This window comes from Lutjanus erythropterus, chromosome 4 (assembly GCF_056507025.1).
Source record: "Lutjanus erythropterus isolate fLutEry1 chromosome 4, fLutEry1.hap2, whole genome shotgun sequence".
Classification (NCBI taxonomy): Eukaryota; Metazoa; Chordata; class Actinopteri; order Lutjaniformes; family Lutjanidae; genus Lutjanus; species Lutjanus erythropterus.
This window is the reverse complement of record NC_139320.1, coordinates 45,541,623-45,557,153: the sequence shown is the minus strand read 5'-3', so window position 1 is coordinate 45,557,153 and position 15,531 is coordinate 45,541,623. Positions and strand designations below refer to the sequence as shown.

At 39.0% G+C, this 15,531-nt stretch overlaps 1 protein-coding gene across 3 annotated transcripts in view; it reads right to left on the bottom strand.

Annotated features, from left to right (window-relative positions):
* Positions 1–15,531, bottom strand: part of fchsd2 (FCH and double SH3 domains 2) — a 105,608-nt gene that overhangs the window by 48,272 nt on the left and 41,805 nt on the right. For all 3 annotated transcript variants that reach the window (XM_084718129.1, XM_084718130.1, XM_084718132.1), the window contains exons 4-8: positions 6,346–6,425; positions 5,671–5,815; positions 5,385–5,518; positions 1,905–1,959; positions 1,554–1,682 (exon numbers count right to left, since the gene is read on the bottom strand). In XM_084718129.1, coding sequence (XP_084574255.1) covers positions 1,554–1,682; positions 1,905–1,959; positions 5,385–5,518; positions 5,671–5,815; positions 6,346–6,425 — 543 coding nt within the window. The remainder of the gene's footprint in view (positions 1–1,553; positions 1,683–1,904; positions 1,960–5,384; positions 5,519–5,670; positions 5,816–6,345; positions 6,426–15,531) is intronic.

Below are 15,531 nucleotides of genomic sequence, written 5' to 3'. Positions count from 1 at the left end.
GTTAAATGTTTATACACCGCTCTGCTGCGTCACCATAAAACACACACCTTCAAGCTGTGCTGGGCTGAGGCACAGAGGCAAAAGGAGTCAAGCCAAGCAGCACATGAAAAAGGAGCGAAGGAGTCGCAGAAACTACCGACAAAGGCGGCAAGTCTTCATTGCCTCCACCAAAAAGTGAAAATTAGCATATCCATCCCAGTGTCACGCTAGTTTACTACCTGCATAGCCTATATCTTTTAGCATTAATGCTACATCATGTATGTAGCCATTACGTAATTTTACACTTTTAAGACCTTTTTATGTTTCTCTGAGAATCATCATTTTAGCCAACAAAATCCACGGTCGTCAGCTAGAATGAGCTGCTTTCATTTGGAATTGAAGACCTGGTGTTTCAAAAATTACTGCCAACTTCGATGTTAAATCTGTCATTGGTATCACTGTAAATGCACTTGTGCAGTGTGAGAGCGGAAAGCTTGACAACGCAACAGTAATTATGGAGGGTGGGGCTTAGCAAAAAACCTGAATTTCCTGATTTGAAACAACAATGGCATGTAGATATTTTATTAGTATTAGATATTTTAGTCTGATTTCGTTCTGTGTTTTGATTCTGTGAATGTGCCAAAAGGTAGTGCCAGATAGTACACACACACAGCAGTTTGTTACCTCTGATGAAAGAAATGTGAATGATGACAGAAAATAGGCTTCTGAGTCACAACTTAATGCTTTAAGTTGCAGAACTGGCTTTAACAGGATTACTTCCAGGGATGGGGTTATAACTGAGATGACTTACAATTGAGTACATTAATAAAATTATGAAATCTACATCCCACAACCATATGAACAAAACACACACACACACACACTTTCAAGTTTACAGTGATGCACACCTGCATGTCATGGGAAGCCAGATGTGGAACAGAAATAGAAAATGTCACTGATGCAGCAAACTTATTTGCATCCACCAAGTGACGACCTTTTCATATTCTATCTACAAAACTGTGTTTAAAAAGAGAAACCACGTCAAAGCTTTCTGAGAATTCTTCTCGGTACAGTTCATTCAACGTTGTGCAAATTACAATTTCATGCCTACCAATCATTTGCTAAGGATGGCTCATTTTGCGGGATTTTTCTTCACATAAGCCCCTTTCACATAATAAATCCAGAGAGTTTCTTTGAAGACTCAAAACTGTGAAATCATCACTTTTTCATGTGCGCTGTTCCCCCTCCAACTACTTCAGTGATACTGAAAGGGAGTCTGACTGTGTGCACTCATAAAAGGAAAACATTTTATCCCAAATCAAGCTTTTTAATTCAAAGTAGCTCCCACTTTGAATTTTCGAACCAGAAAATGTTCCTGGAAAATCCCTCTGGGTATTATTAGTGTGCTACACTCTTAAGTCAGTACTTGTAGTAAAAGGAAATGTCGTTAGGGCATTACAAATTACAATTTCAGCAACTTCAAATGTGCAGTTTTACTAAAATGTCCACATTCATAGGAAAGGACGAGGATTCTCTTTAACACCACTCACATCTTTCAGTTCTTTTGTAAATACCTGTATGCAGTGCAGTAGATCTGTGTGGTAGTACCGGTCATGGTGAGCGTTGGCAGCAGCTAGCGTTAGCAAGTAATCATTCCTGGCCTGTGTCGCCTTGGAGTTACAGTCACTTCTCTTGGCTTTCAACTGGAAGGAAAGAGAGGCAGGCGATAGTGCAACACTGCATCACAGTAACAGACTGGAGCTTCAAGCCTTATCCAGAGAACACAAGTCTCTTTTTAGCTTCGAGGATCATTACAGAAACAAAGAGAAACAGCCATTTCTGTTTTTGTATCACAGCTTTAAAGAGTCTGCCTGAAGAGAGAGTGACAGTGTTGTGTTTGTGTCTTTGTCAGTGAGCCCTCTTACCTTTACACTTGCTTTCTGTAAACTAATTCTTGACTGAAAAAGACCCAGTTTAGACCTGAAAAAACAAAAAAAAACAAAACAAGTAAATATGTTCATCAATATCAATTTTAACAAATTAATATGAAGTTATCAATGCACCATTAATAATGTTTAAAAAAGGCAAATTGTTTTGTTTTAAAGCCTTTAAGCCCTATTTCCAAATGTTTGTGTCTAATAGATTAATAGGGACAACTGTTTTTTTCCAGCGTTGCAGCTGCCAGAAGCAAAACTGAGCTACAACGTGCAACATAATCCTGCCAGACAACAGCAAACTGTCATCCACTACAAGTGCTTGTTTTTGCCAGTGACAGGCTCAGATTGTAAGTGTCAGATGACATTATAAAAAGGATTGCCACATAGATAGACCTTTTTTTTAAAACATTTTTTATTAACTTGAGGGCGGCTGTTTTATTGGTCTCGCCAAACTAAACCAGACTCCCTTTGCAAAACTGTAATTTTAACATCCTAACCTTCATCTTCTTTCAAACTTGACAGAATCAAAATAAAACTCAGGAAAAAAGTTTATTTTATGTGAAAATATCAGGGGAGGAGTGAGACGGAGGTTGGACGTCGGAGAAGCGGTGGGGAGAAACCAGAATATTTTCACATTTTCCTCAGTGAATTAAGGGTTTATCATGGAGCCAGGATGTTTTTGATGAGTTTTATTTTGTTTCTGTTGAGTTCAATGAAGATAAAGGGACTCTGGTTGTTTTGGTGAGAGCAATGATATAGCTGTTTCTGGTTAAACAAAACATCTCTGCAGCGATCCTTTCCATAATGTTGTAAGACACTTAAAATGACAATCTGAGCCTGTCAGTAGCAAAACAAACACTTCAAATGACTGGACTTACTTTGACAGTGTGCAGTTGCCAATAAAGATTACACTGTAGGTTAGTTTCACTACTGTTGTGTCACTGCTGCCCCCCCCTCGATACTGGAACTGTTTCAAAAATTGTTGTTCCCATTAGACACACAAAAACATGGGAAAACAGGGTGCATGTGGAAAAATACCGAAGTTGCCCTTTAATACCCCTGTTGACATTCAATTAATTCTCAATCATAGATTTACTCAGCATATATTAACCACAAGGTTAGGTATAAAGGAGAAAAAGATCCAGGCATTTCTCCAACATCATAACTCTGATCTCTAATGTCAGATTCAGAACCGGCATCATATATTGACCCTGAGCAGGCTGGAGCGTGACAGCAATAAATCTCAGCCTGATCCAGCCATCGTGATTTATATGGATGATGACATCAAGAAGGACCTCCCTGATAAAATGCTGGAGTGAGTCTGTGTGCAGGCATGCATGTGTGTGTTTGTGTGTGGTCTGCTTTTTTTTGTGCAGCTGTGATTATGAGCATGAAGACAGGTTGTGTATATTCCTTTAACTCTCACACTTACAGATGCAAAACACATTTTAATTGTGCCTTAATGTCTGTCGCTTGCTTTTATGCGTGAGTATATGTTGTGTGTTATACTTATGATACCCTGCTTTTTTTGCTAAATGGTGTAAAATATATAAAGTGTGTGTCGTGTCTCTGCATTCATGGCAGTTTCCTCCTGTGTGTTCCCTGTGCACTACAATGACTAATGTCTCGGCATTTTCTCTGCTGAAACACACACACACACACACACACACACACACACACACACACGCACTCACATAATGGCAATGCAGTAATTTCTGTGGCTGTGTCTTTCTACTGAGTGATAGAGAACAGAAAAGAGTTGACTGGCCAATCGATGTGGGCGCTAACCCGGGCCGAGAATTCAATGCAGTGAAAATGTCACCATAGCTGCTGCTACCTACATTAGAGCTGGGAGGGAAAACAACACTCAGCACTGGATCAAACTTTGGTAATAACAGTGGAGCTGCAAGGCTTTGAATATCTAATAGAGCTGTTATCTGTGCTTAAGACAGGGTACATCCATGGTTCTCTAAGCTAACTGGAAGACTATTTATGACCTTATAATGAAACAACTTATAATGAAATTTAATGCCAACTTAGCATAGCGTGAAAGATATAAAGTAAAATCAATAAAGATTTCAAGCCTTAGAAAACAATTATGTACCAAATGTTTGAATTTACTAAATATTTTATTGTAATATTCACATTCATATTGTCTTGAATAGGCTTAACCCACTTGTATTTTGGACTCAAAACATACACAAAAATAACACTTATTGGTTATTTTTCATCAAAAAATAATTTATTTAAAAAAAAAAAAAAAGAATTCATTCAGAACAGGATTACAACTGAATATTTTAAATATAACTGAATGTTGTTTGTGGAGCAGCAACAGTAATGTTTACCAAAACAAAGTCACTATGTAGACTCATAGACATTCGCTGTCCATCCTGTCCTCTAATCTGGTAGAGGGAAGGCGGCAGCTTTGTCTCAGCCAGCAGCTACTTTTGCAAGAATTTACCAAATTTTAAGATATGTGGCAAACTAAGATAAACAGTCCCATTATATACAAGCAGCTGTCAGTTTAGCTTGTTTATAACAGGCCAGCAAGCTAGCGAGCTGTGCTTGTGCAGTCTTCATGGATGGATAAGAATCTGCAGACTTTAGAGCAGATTAAAACATGCCTGCTACATGTTGTTGAACTGGTGTATTGATAAAGTCTTGAGTTTTACTGAAGTTATTGTACTTACTTACAGGAACAAGTGTAGATGTTGTCAACTCAAGTAGCCTAATGTTGGAGTTATTTTCACTTGTTCTACTTCATGGTCTGCACCACAGTGTCTCAGCTCCACTGTTTGCTGACTTTGCCTGTGTGTATTTGTGTGTGTGTGTGTGTGTGTGTGTGTGTGTGTGTGTGTGTGTGTGTGTGTGTGTGTGTGTGTGTGTGTGTATGAGACAGCTGCCCCAACACAGAGAGCAAGGAAGAGGCTGAAGCATGATAATACACCAAAACGCTATATGCATTTGACAGTTATCGATGACACTACAGCCAATATATGGATAAATATCACTACAGGCCAGGAGAAAAATATGTACTTAACAGATACTCTGTTAAGAGCAAAAATGTATATTTTAAATATATATTCTGGTTTTGTTTATTGCTTGGATTCACACCAAGAGAACTGCACCCACCAATGCTGCTAAACAAGATCCTGTATTTATGATATTGTGATTTCTTTTGGTCCCACTTGAACTCTATTTTCTTTGACTGGCTCTCTTTTACAAACACCACTATAAATACAGTGTATAAATGGTGTAATTGAGTCCTACTTTCAGCCTTAATGATGATTCGCCTCTCTCTATCTCTCACATACATATAGTGTATCCTCTCTGTGAGGTTAACCAGCTTTGTTTTCTTGATGGTATTCTTTCTGACAATGGAGACCATCTGTTTAGTCACAGCATCCCAACACACACACACACACACACACACACACACACATATGCAGACTGTTGTGTTGAACTCACTTGGCCTCGATGTCAGCCTTCTCTCGTACAGCGTGGGCAACCTGCTCACAGTCATAGTATTTTTTCTTGGCTTTGGCCAGCTCTTTCACAGACTCCTGCAGCTCTGCTTGAATACCACTTAACTGATCTATGGTCTGTGAAGGGAAAAAGGGAAAACAAGGCGAGTTGTTAGAGAGCAGGCCGACATGAGTCACGTTAACTCAGTGTGAGTACATGGGAGGACGTTGTGGAGAGGGACTGAGAACAAAGAGTGCTTGAGGAAACTATGACTAACACAGTCGCTCACCTTTTTCAGCTGCTGCTCCTTGTAGAGTCGGACAGTCTTCGCAGGCTCTGATACTTGACTTTTGTAGTTGTCACACACGTTGAGCCTGGACTGGCTCACCTGCACTGTACCTTCTAGGTAGGACCGCCACACTGCATACACATTCCTAGGAGGAGAGAAAAATCACAAAAATGCTGACTTGTTGCTGTTCTGTAACTTGCACCCCCACGGCTGTAGGAAACCACAAAGTTCTTCTCTGCAGTGTGGCTGAATTTTTAAATTCCCTGCACCACTAGTGTGGTTGCCACAGTGGGTTTGACAAACTGTGTGTGCGGGCACCTGGAAAAGGCAAAAAAGGTTTGTGTAGAAAATCTGCAGATTTGCAGTAGCTGCTAGAACCAACAAACATAAAAACAACACCATAAAACTGTGAACTACAGAGCTAATGCCGTCCTTTCTGGTTTCCACAATAAATTGGATGCAGCTTGAGGTTTTATATTTCAGTGCTTCTGTTACAGTAAATACTGAGTCATTCATGTGCTTAAGGTTATGTTTTTCTCTTGTATTTTGGAGAAATCCAGCAGAGCACAAGATTTGGCTTCCATTTGAGTGTTTCTAAAACTGTTTTTTATAGGAAATGTGTCTGCATACCTCTATATGCCGCAGCCAGACACACGAACACACACATACACATACCTGTAGTCTGTTCTCTGGTCATCAGGGTTGATTCCAGGCCAGTCTCTCTTTAGGTACTGGCTTGCTAATTTCTGCAGAGCCTGAAAGCACAAATGTAAAGACAAAGCACTGATTATCTTTGTGTCCAAATTACAGTAACTAAGGTGAGAGACTCCTGATATTGTCTGACATTATGTAAGAAAAGTGACAGAGTGGAGTCATGAACAAGACAACATGAAGCTCTGTTCATTTAAATATTTTCTTTATTAGTATATCTTGGAGTGCATTATTGCACTTATACATTGACCTTACTAGATGGGGAAAAGACCGTGTGCAATGATTTAGAAAAGAAGATAAATTGTTGAGCAGCATGTTCTTACAGTAGGGTTTAGGGTTGTCACACTACCAGAATTTTAAACTTCAAAACTGTCTGGTTTTGCAATGATGCAAGTCAAACTTCAGGCAGCACAATAAAGACTGAACTGAAGTGAGGTTTTGATGTATATGTATATATCTCACGGAGATTTCAAGAAACTACAACAGTCCTGGTAAAAGTCCCTGATAACATAAGAACCTTTCTTGGCACACACAAAGCTACTTAAGCTCTTTTAGCAGACTGAGGGAGGACAAACTAAACGTTAACAGTTTTTCTGTGGATGACGAAGAACTTGGATACCTATTTGGGAACCACTAACTTCGGCTATTACATTAGTTATCAAAAAAAAGTCATGTAAAATAGCCTAAATGCGTAAAGATAGTTCAGAGATACATTACTGTGGGATTTTATTGATTCTTTGTGTCAAAAATGAATAAATGCCTTTGGACAGACATTTTTTAAATATATTTGGTGGTTTTCAAAGTGGGAGGTGGGCCTCCCCAGGACTGTTTCAGGGGAGGCTCAGTAAAGGGAAGTGAAATAAATTACATTAATTATATCAGCAGGTATCAAAAGGAATCGCACAGAATAGATTAAACATGTGCCACTGGTCACAGAGAAAGTTCAGAGATACAATACCGGGTAATTTTACTGCTTTTCCACCATTCCCAAAATCAGAAACTGTCTTCAAACAGACATTATTATGTATTTGGTGTAGTCTCAAGTTGTCCAACAGCAATATTAGGGTATCTTGGCTCGACTGTTGACTGTTTATGGGATCAAATAACATAATCGTGATCCCATAGACATTCAAGAATTGTTTAAAACTAAGCAAGTAAGCTAAGAATGGGTGTAACCATGGTGTAGTCTACACTTATGAAAAGACAGCAATATTGGTTGTTGAGTGATCAAATAGCATTATCATGATCCCAAAGACAGGGGAGGCCCTCAATCTCTGGCTTAACTCATACAGTATCACACTTGACTCGTTTGAGTGTGAACAGCTCTGATGTGCCTGATTTGAACTTCATTGAAACCCGGTCGCCTCATGGGGGCCGTTTTCTCTTAAACAGTCATTTATATTTCTGTACACAGCCAAAATCTTGGCTGTTTCCACTATAAAATGGATCGGCTCTGCGTCAGCAACAGTGAATCAGCCAGTCAGCTCCTGTGAGAAGAGCAGAAACCCGAGGGCTGCAAGAAAGGGTAACCTACATCCTCTGGACTGGGTCACTGTGTCAGTAGAGACAACTCACAGCAGACACTCTGCCCCTGTGTGCCTGTGTGTGTGTGTGTGTGTGTGTGTGTGTGTGTGTAGGGGCGGGTGAGAGAGCAAATCCTCATTAATAAAACAGTTGTTAACAAACCAGAACAACAACTACAACAATCCAATCAGCTTAGGGACCCGCTGATACGCTGATTCCTCCAAGACACATTCTCCCCCTTATCTACTCCATCACTCTTCCATATAAATCTGCATGTGAATCTGTTTCTAAATCTCCTTTTCTGTCTTCCAGTCAGCAACTAATGTTTTGTCACCTTTCTTCACTCTCAATCTCCAACATAACCTTCTCACAAGTGTATTTTATGGGTCAATACCATATAACACTGTGACGTTGGGCTGCGACTAACAATTTTTTTCATTACAGATTAATGTGTTGATGATTTTCTCGATTGATTGATGAGTTGTTTGGTCTATAAAATGTCAGAAAATAGTGAAAAATGCTGATCGCTGTTTCCAAAAGCCTTAAGTGATGTCCTCTTTTTTTGTCCACAGCCCAAAGATATTCAATTTACTGTGAAAGAGTAAAGAAACCAGAAAATATTCACATAGAAGCTGGAGTTAGAGACTTTTGACTTTGTTTTCTTAAATAAATCATCAATTGATTAAATAATATAGTTGGTGATTTATTTAATAATCCATTCATAATCCATTAATCGCTGCAGCTCTGACGACATGATTCATTATTTTGTTATTTTTTATTTTATTTTATAAAATGGTTGGCTGCTGCATTGTTTTTGTTTTGCAGTTGCACACATATAATTCACACATTCATTGCCTAGACATTACATGATATTTTCCTTTGCATAAGGTCATGGCTGACCACTTTCATTTTATTTTATTAAAGAAGGAAAGCAGAGGTACTTAAGGTTAAAAGGAAAAACAGATTAGACTTGGACTAATGTGGTATTATCGTTGTACCATGAGTTTTTGGTTTTGTTATGTCTCTAAAGGTTATGATCTCTACAGCTGCAGGATGGGAATTTAACTTTTTAAAATGTGAACATCTACCAGCCACTGACAGATACATGTTGAAATCCACGAGCCACTCAATAGTGAATTATTGTTTTGTGTCTGAAATCTACCAGCCACTTCCACATTTTACCAGCATTTGGCTGGTGGCTGGAGCTAATTCCCCACCATGGCTGCAACTAATGACTATTTTCATTGTTGATAATGTTATCAATGTTAATGTTATGTTAATCTGGCGGTTATTTTCTCAAGCTGTTTCATCCATAAAATGTCCAAAAATGGTGACAAATCAGCGTTCGACAGAACAATCCTCAAATGTCTTGTCAGAGAGGAGTAAAGAAACCAGAAAATATCCACATTTATGGAGCTGGGATCAGACAAGTGTGACTTTTTTTTTCTTAAATAGTTATTGACACCAATTTATTGATTATCAAAATAGTTGGTGATTCGTTTTGGCTAATAATCTATCATGATTAATTAATCAGTGCAGCCCTAATGCTTTCATTCCCTTCATATCCCCTTAACCCAAGTCTTGTCATTCAATCATTCGTTTCAACATGTCTTCATCCTCTATCAACTCTATAATATCAAGCTGCTTGCTTGTCTTTGTTTTCTCTATCGCTCTCATTGTGCCCTTTTTACCTTTCACAGATGGTAAATAAGGCCATCAAAAAAAAACAAAAAAACACACGCACACACACCTACCAATCCTGTCTCTTTTCCCCTGAACTTTAAAATATTCAGGTTCCCTCCAGCTGACACGCGAGCTCCTGTCCTGGGGGACGACAGTGGCCCAGTGACCCTTGGCACCCACCACTAACTAAATCCTCCCAAAGAGGAAGGGACGAGCCGGGCTTTTTCACGAGAGGAGTCAGAGCTTAATCTAAGAACAACTCCCCGTTTACCTCTGCAGTCAGCGTTGAGTAAATTGCCAGCCAGCGGTGGAGTAAATATTTGTAACAGATTAAATTGAGTGTAGAGGTCAGTATTACTTCAGAGCTGCCTCAACGAAGAAGAAAAGATAACTTATTTCTAACTAGCCATTCTGGTTAACTCTGGAAATGGTTAGCCAATGCCACTCTCATTGACGTGAACCATGGCGAGGGGTTTAAGTGCTAGAAAATGACCAAATAAAGGCACACAAAGAAAAGCCATAGCACAAAAGCTGCCCTGTCCAGTGCATGAGGAAACACGTTTGCTTCAAGAATAGTCAACCTCTCTTTCTCTAGGGAAGGGTGGAGTGGGTGTGGATGGGTTTGATGAAAGGTTGTGAGACTGTGTTTGTTAGAGAGAGAGATTGAGACTGTGTGAAGGAGGGCTGGAGAGACACAGAACATTAAAACTGCAATAGAAGTGCCTTGGATTTAATTGCCTCCCTGCTGTATAAACAGGGATCATTTGTTTGTGTGTGCTTGTGTGTAAAGGTGTGTGTGTGTGTATCTTTGTGGGGGGTTAAGTGAGGACAGTGACTGACAGCTGAGACAGCCACTGACTGTGAGCTGGCAGGCCGACAGGACAACTGATTTGACAGCTTGACTTCCACACCACAATTTAACTATCCAGTCTGATAATTACGTAGATCCCAGAAACATAAAACCTGCTGCTAAATAAATTAAAATACATATATATATGTACATAACCCTGCAGCAGTCAGACAGTATCAGATATCAGATATCATGAATTTGGTCCAGCTAGACATCTGGGATTCGCCCTCATTAGTGTCCCCTAGTGGACATTATGAGCACATCCTTCAACCAGTTGACAGTTGCCAGGACAGGTTTTTTCAAGTCTATCTTAAAGGTAAAATCCATCACTTTTCATGTGGATCTCCAGTCAGTGTTGATGTCGTTAATTAAAGCAGTGAATTGGTGGCATGACTGACTTTGCATCTCCCATAAGCTTGAATAGAAGTGACACGAAAGTCTGGAGCAAAGAATGTTCTCTAGTGATGTACAAACCCTTTCTTCTTCTTTACTTTCTGTTTTATTTACCAGGATGCATTATATGCAAGCTTCTGACAGCCATGAGCGACAAAAATACTCATATAGCGCCCCCAACAGCTACCCAGGGACAGAGACTAGAGATCCAGGCTGAAATAGTCTGTAGTTCTTCCTCAACACCAATTACATCACTGTGACATCACTGGTACAGGAAGAACAACATATTTAGCAGCAGGAGAACACAGCTTTCTCAAGCAATATAGCACGTAGGGCTGGGCGATATAGGTGAAAAGATTTTCACAATAAAATATTTCAAGACAGGAAGAAAAAAGGCTGAAATATAACCCCTTTATTTAGAATCTAACCATTTTTATTTATTATATATATATGGAAGCAACTAAGTTATGGTTTTAGAATTTTATGACTGAACTCTTCCAGGCATTTGTGAAACAGACCTGCCATGGGAATTTCAAAATAAAGGTGTAAGTTATGGATGATGACATCAATATTTTCACTTTAGATTGATCATATTGGATCATTGAACATCAATTGTTATATGGATCCAAACTGATGGTATGTGCTTTCATGGTGGCTTGAGTTTACTGCATTTGGGTGAAACTATTAAACATTTTATTGAAAAATTTTCTCATTGCTATTGATGAAGCGTCAACTGACAGTAAATATCACGATTGTTTTATTGCCCAGGCCACATGGAACGCACTGAGGAATTTATGCTTCATCTGACTACATTCAGCTTCATCACTGACTGGATATCCACATAAAAAGAGGTAAATTTTCCCTTTAAAACAATGCTCACATGCCCATATGCACACTGAGAGTTATTAGTTGCTGTAATCATTCTTCCTGTTCATGCCTACCCTGCTTGGATCCCTTTCTAACACAACTCCACTGTAAGAGAGGGGTGGCAAAGGCAATGTCAATGGAAAGGAGACTTTGAAAGATTTAGCCGGATTTGGCTAAAGGGCAAGTTTCTGATGTCCATCACTCATCCAGAACAGATGCGCTTCCATTTTCTCAAATACAACAATCCACATGACCTTTGAACTTTTTAATGCTCCAACTGTATATATTTTCTCTGGCACATGTGGTGAAGCATAATCTCCACAGGCAAATCATGCAAATCTCCCACTGCCAAGGCCTATATGTTATAAATTTATATATGTAACATTTGATCAAGGCCCCCTACTTATAAGCTCTCCAGTTTCACCATGGGCAAATAAAATAAATAAATTGATTATTCAGTTAAATTATTAAAAAACAATGCAAATCTCTTCTTACTTGAAAATATTCCCGTACAGTAGATTTCTAAAACTAGACAACCAATGTGCCAACTACATTCACAGTAACTTCTATTGTTTAAGCCTCACATTGCTCCAGCTAGATTTTATAATGTATTTTTGCACATTGGTTAAGTGTAGCCTTAGGAAGGGATCTCTTCACAGCCAGGATAGACAGGGACAACATCTGCAATAATCAATAACTGCGGGTATTTCAGTGTACACATAGGCTTGTGGGTACTGCAGACTTGAAAAATGAGAATCTATCCTTTATTCATGGAGTATCTTCCCAAGCCAAAACATAAAGTACATAGTAGGAGTGATGCTGTCTCCATATTTCTTCGCAGTGACCCTATCAGACAAGACACCTCACCGACCACCTCCATTTACTGGCTCCAAATCTGTTTTTTAATGCCAGCACACAACTTAAAGCCTCTGAAATGAGTCTACCGTGACAGACCTGTCGTCTGAGCAAGAGCAACGACAGCTAAACTTGGCAATGACTGAATGGTGAGAAGCACGCAGAGTGACTGATTTGTGACAGCTTCACTGAGGTGCTGTTGGCCGACCGGGGAGGATTTCTGATGCTCGTTCATTTTCCCTCCTCCCCTCTCTGACCGCCTCCTCTGTTCCCCCTGTTCTCCTCGCTCCTCTACATCTTCCATCCCTGCATGCCTCATTTCTCTGCGTCTTTCTCTCCCCAGCTCCCTTCTTTTTATAGGACATCTCATCCCTCCATTTCTATGCTGTCATCACCTGACAACCACCTGAACAGCATGTTGCTATGGCAACCCCTCTGCCCTTCCAGTGTGGTCTGGGTAAGGTGGAACTGCTCCTTTTAAGACACACACATACAGTGAAACAGGCGCGCACATACATCCTGTTTTTGTCATCCGGGTGGCAAACAGCAGTACCCAGTACCCAGACAGCAGGATATCCTGAGGCCAGTGTGTGTGTGTGTCAGTGTTTACAGACAAAGAAAAAGTACAAAAAAGAGGAAGTGAGACTGAATATTGTGTATTTTAAAAATGTCAGTTCTTCAGCTAACAGCCTGTAATTATTTTCATCATTGTAAGCCTGTGAGTTAAGCATTTTAAGCATTTTCAAAATGCTAAGTCCATGAGAGACACTGCAATTAGAGGTCAAAATAAGGTGACATAATTGTTATTCATTGGCCTGAAAGTTGATTGTATTTTTTTGCAGAATGACATGACATATGATACTGTTGACTTGCTGTTTCATTTTCCACATCCCAGATTCATCCAGGCAGGTCTTAGCTGTCCAGACAAAAGCAACTGATGGTTACTTTAGAGTAGGGATGTCGCAGTATACTGGCATTGACAATAACCCTTAAATTTAAAAAAGAAATATTGATATGTTAATAATACACATATGATATGTTCATAATTATGATGATAATCAGTAAATAACCCAACACCTCTTAAAATACTGTATGTTATAAAATCAATTATTAATCAATTATTAAATGAATAGCCAACTGTTCTGATAATTAATTAACTGTTTTTATTTTTTTTTTATTTTTTTTAAGAAAAATGTCAAATTTCTCTGATTCCAATGTGAATATTTTTTGGTTTCTTTATCCTTTTCAGTAATTGCCAAGTTTAGCTGTCGTTGCTCTTGCTCAGATGACAGGTCTGTCACAGTAGACTCATTTCAGAGGCTTTAAGTTGTGTGCTGGCAGTACGACTATGAAAATAGTCATTAGTTGCAGCCCTTCTTTTTTTTTTGTTCTTCTGTTGTAGCTACAGACTTTCTCTCCATCAGCCACCTACGGGTGTGTATCTGTACTTGATACTAGGGATGTTAATGATTAACCATTAATCACCATTAAGAATTTAATTGATTAAAATTGTTAATCGACGGTGTATGTTCCAGAGCGCACAGATTTTCTCAAAGGTTTGTTTGGTCTGCCTTGTTTGTCCAGAAACGGCACTAATTTTGCCCCATTTGACAATGATTTGAGCCATTTAAAGAAGGACAGGTGGACAAGTGCAGATTTTTATTTTTTATCTGCCGCTAGAATTGTTTAAAGGCGTAATATGCTAATACAGTTTCCTAAATAAAATAATGTATAGATTCATGTGAAACTTAATCCCTTTCAGTCATGACTTGAGCCACTAGAAGTGTGTGGTCTATGTGCAGAGACTCTGTTGTCTGCCTGTATTTCCTTACGTTTCTCCTTATTTTGTTGTGCTTGGGACGATTCACCAACCCAAATCATTGGCATTTGACATCCTGGTGCATCAACGAACAAGTCGGACAAATCCTACTGATTCTACCTTTAAATAAAATTTAAACTGAGAAATAGACTTGCATTTATTAATCAAAATTAATAGAAAACAAGAAAGAAGAAAAATACACAAAATTTGCTCCCTACTTGATTCAACGTGTCAACCAAAATAACCCAGTACCATGTAGTATCATAACTTCTCAAGTGAAGAGACGCATCCATTTGATCTTATTTGTTCCCAGTTTCTGGAAAAGATTACTATTTGTATGATCAACACACACGTTCTTCGATTTAATGCAATGTGTGATTGACCACTATTGCAGGTACAGCTAGCAGTAGCTGGCAGGTCAGTGTGCCGAGATGCCACCAAAACTTTTGAAAGTATTGCTATACAATACGCCTGTGACATCTAATAACAATACATGCATAAAATGCTGAAGATTTATTTCATAAAAAATTGGGAATATGAATAACATGAAAAGCATCTCTGCACCATGTAAAAAAGGTTGCATATGAAGTACTCTATGGGTACTGTATCACTTTAAGAGTACTTGTATTGGTACTGCTGTGTACCAATACTGGTACTGTTTTTTTTTTTAAAACAATACCTATCCCTACTCTCCTTTGAGCTTGCACCCCCCCAAAAAAAGCGACAAACCACACAAAAAACAAAGTTACAGGTGATATCCATTAATTGTGTAATTGTGACAGCCCTACTTTAGAGTAAACTTAATTAAGAGGTTCTATATTAAGTCATCAAAATCATCATTTGTTATTCATTCATCCCTTCACAGCTCTGCTCTTTCCATCTATTCGTCACTGTTCTCTGAGCAGCACATACTGCCAAACAACTCCACAGACAGTCACCTTGATACTTCAGCCTTCTGTTTACTCTCGCTACCTCACTCACTTATTTTCTCCTATCTCTGCCTCAGTCACTTTCTATCAGCTGTCTCTGTCTGATTTCTCCTTGCCTTTGTGCGTCTTTCTTTTTCAACCACCTTACTTTCTCAACTTCCTCCTAAATCAATAAACTTGATTTTGCCTCGTTGTCTCTTCCTGTCTGCCATTCTCTGCCCCGAAGCACT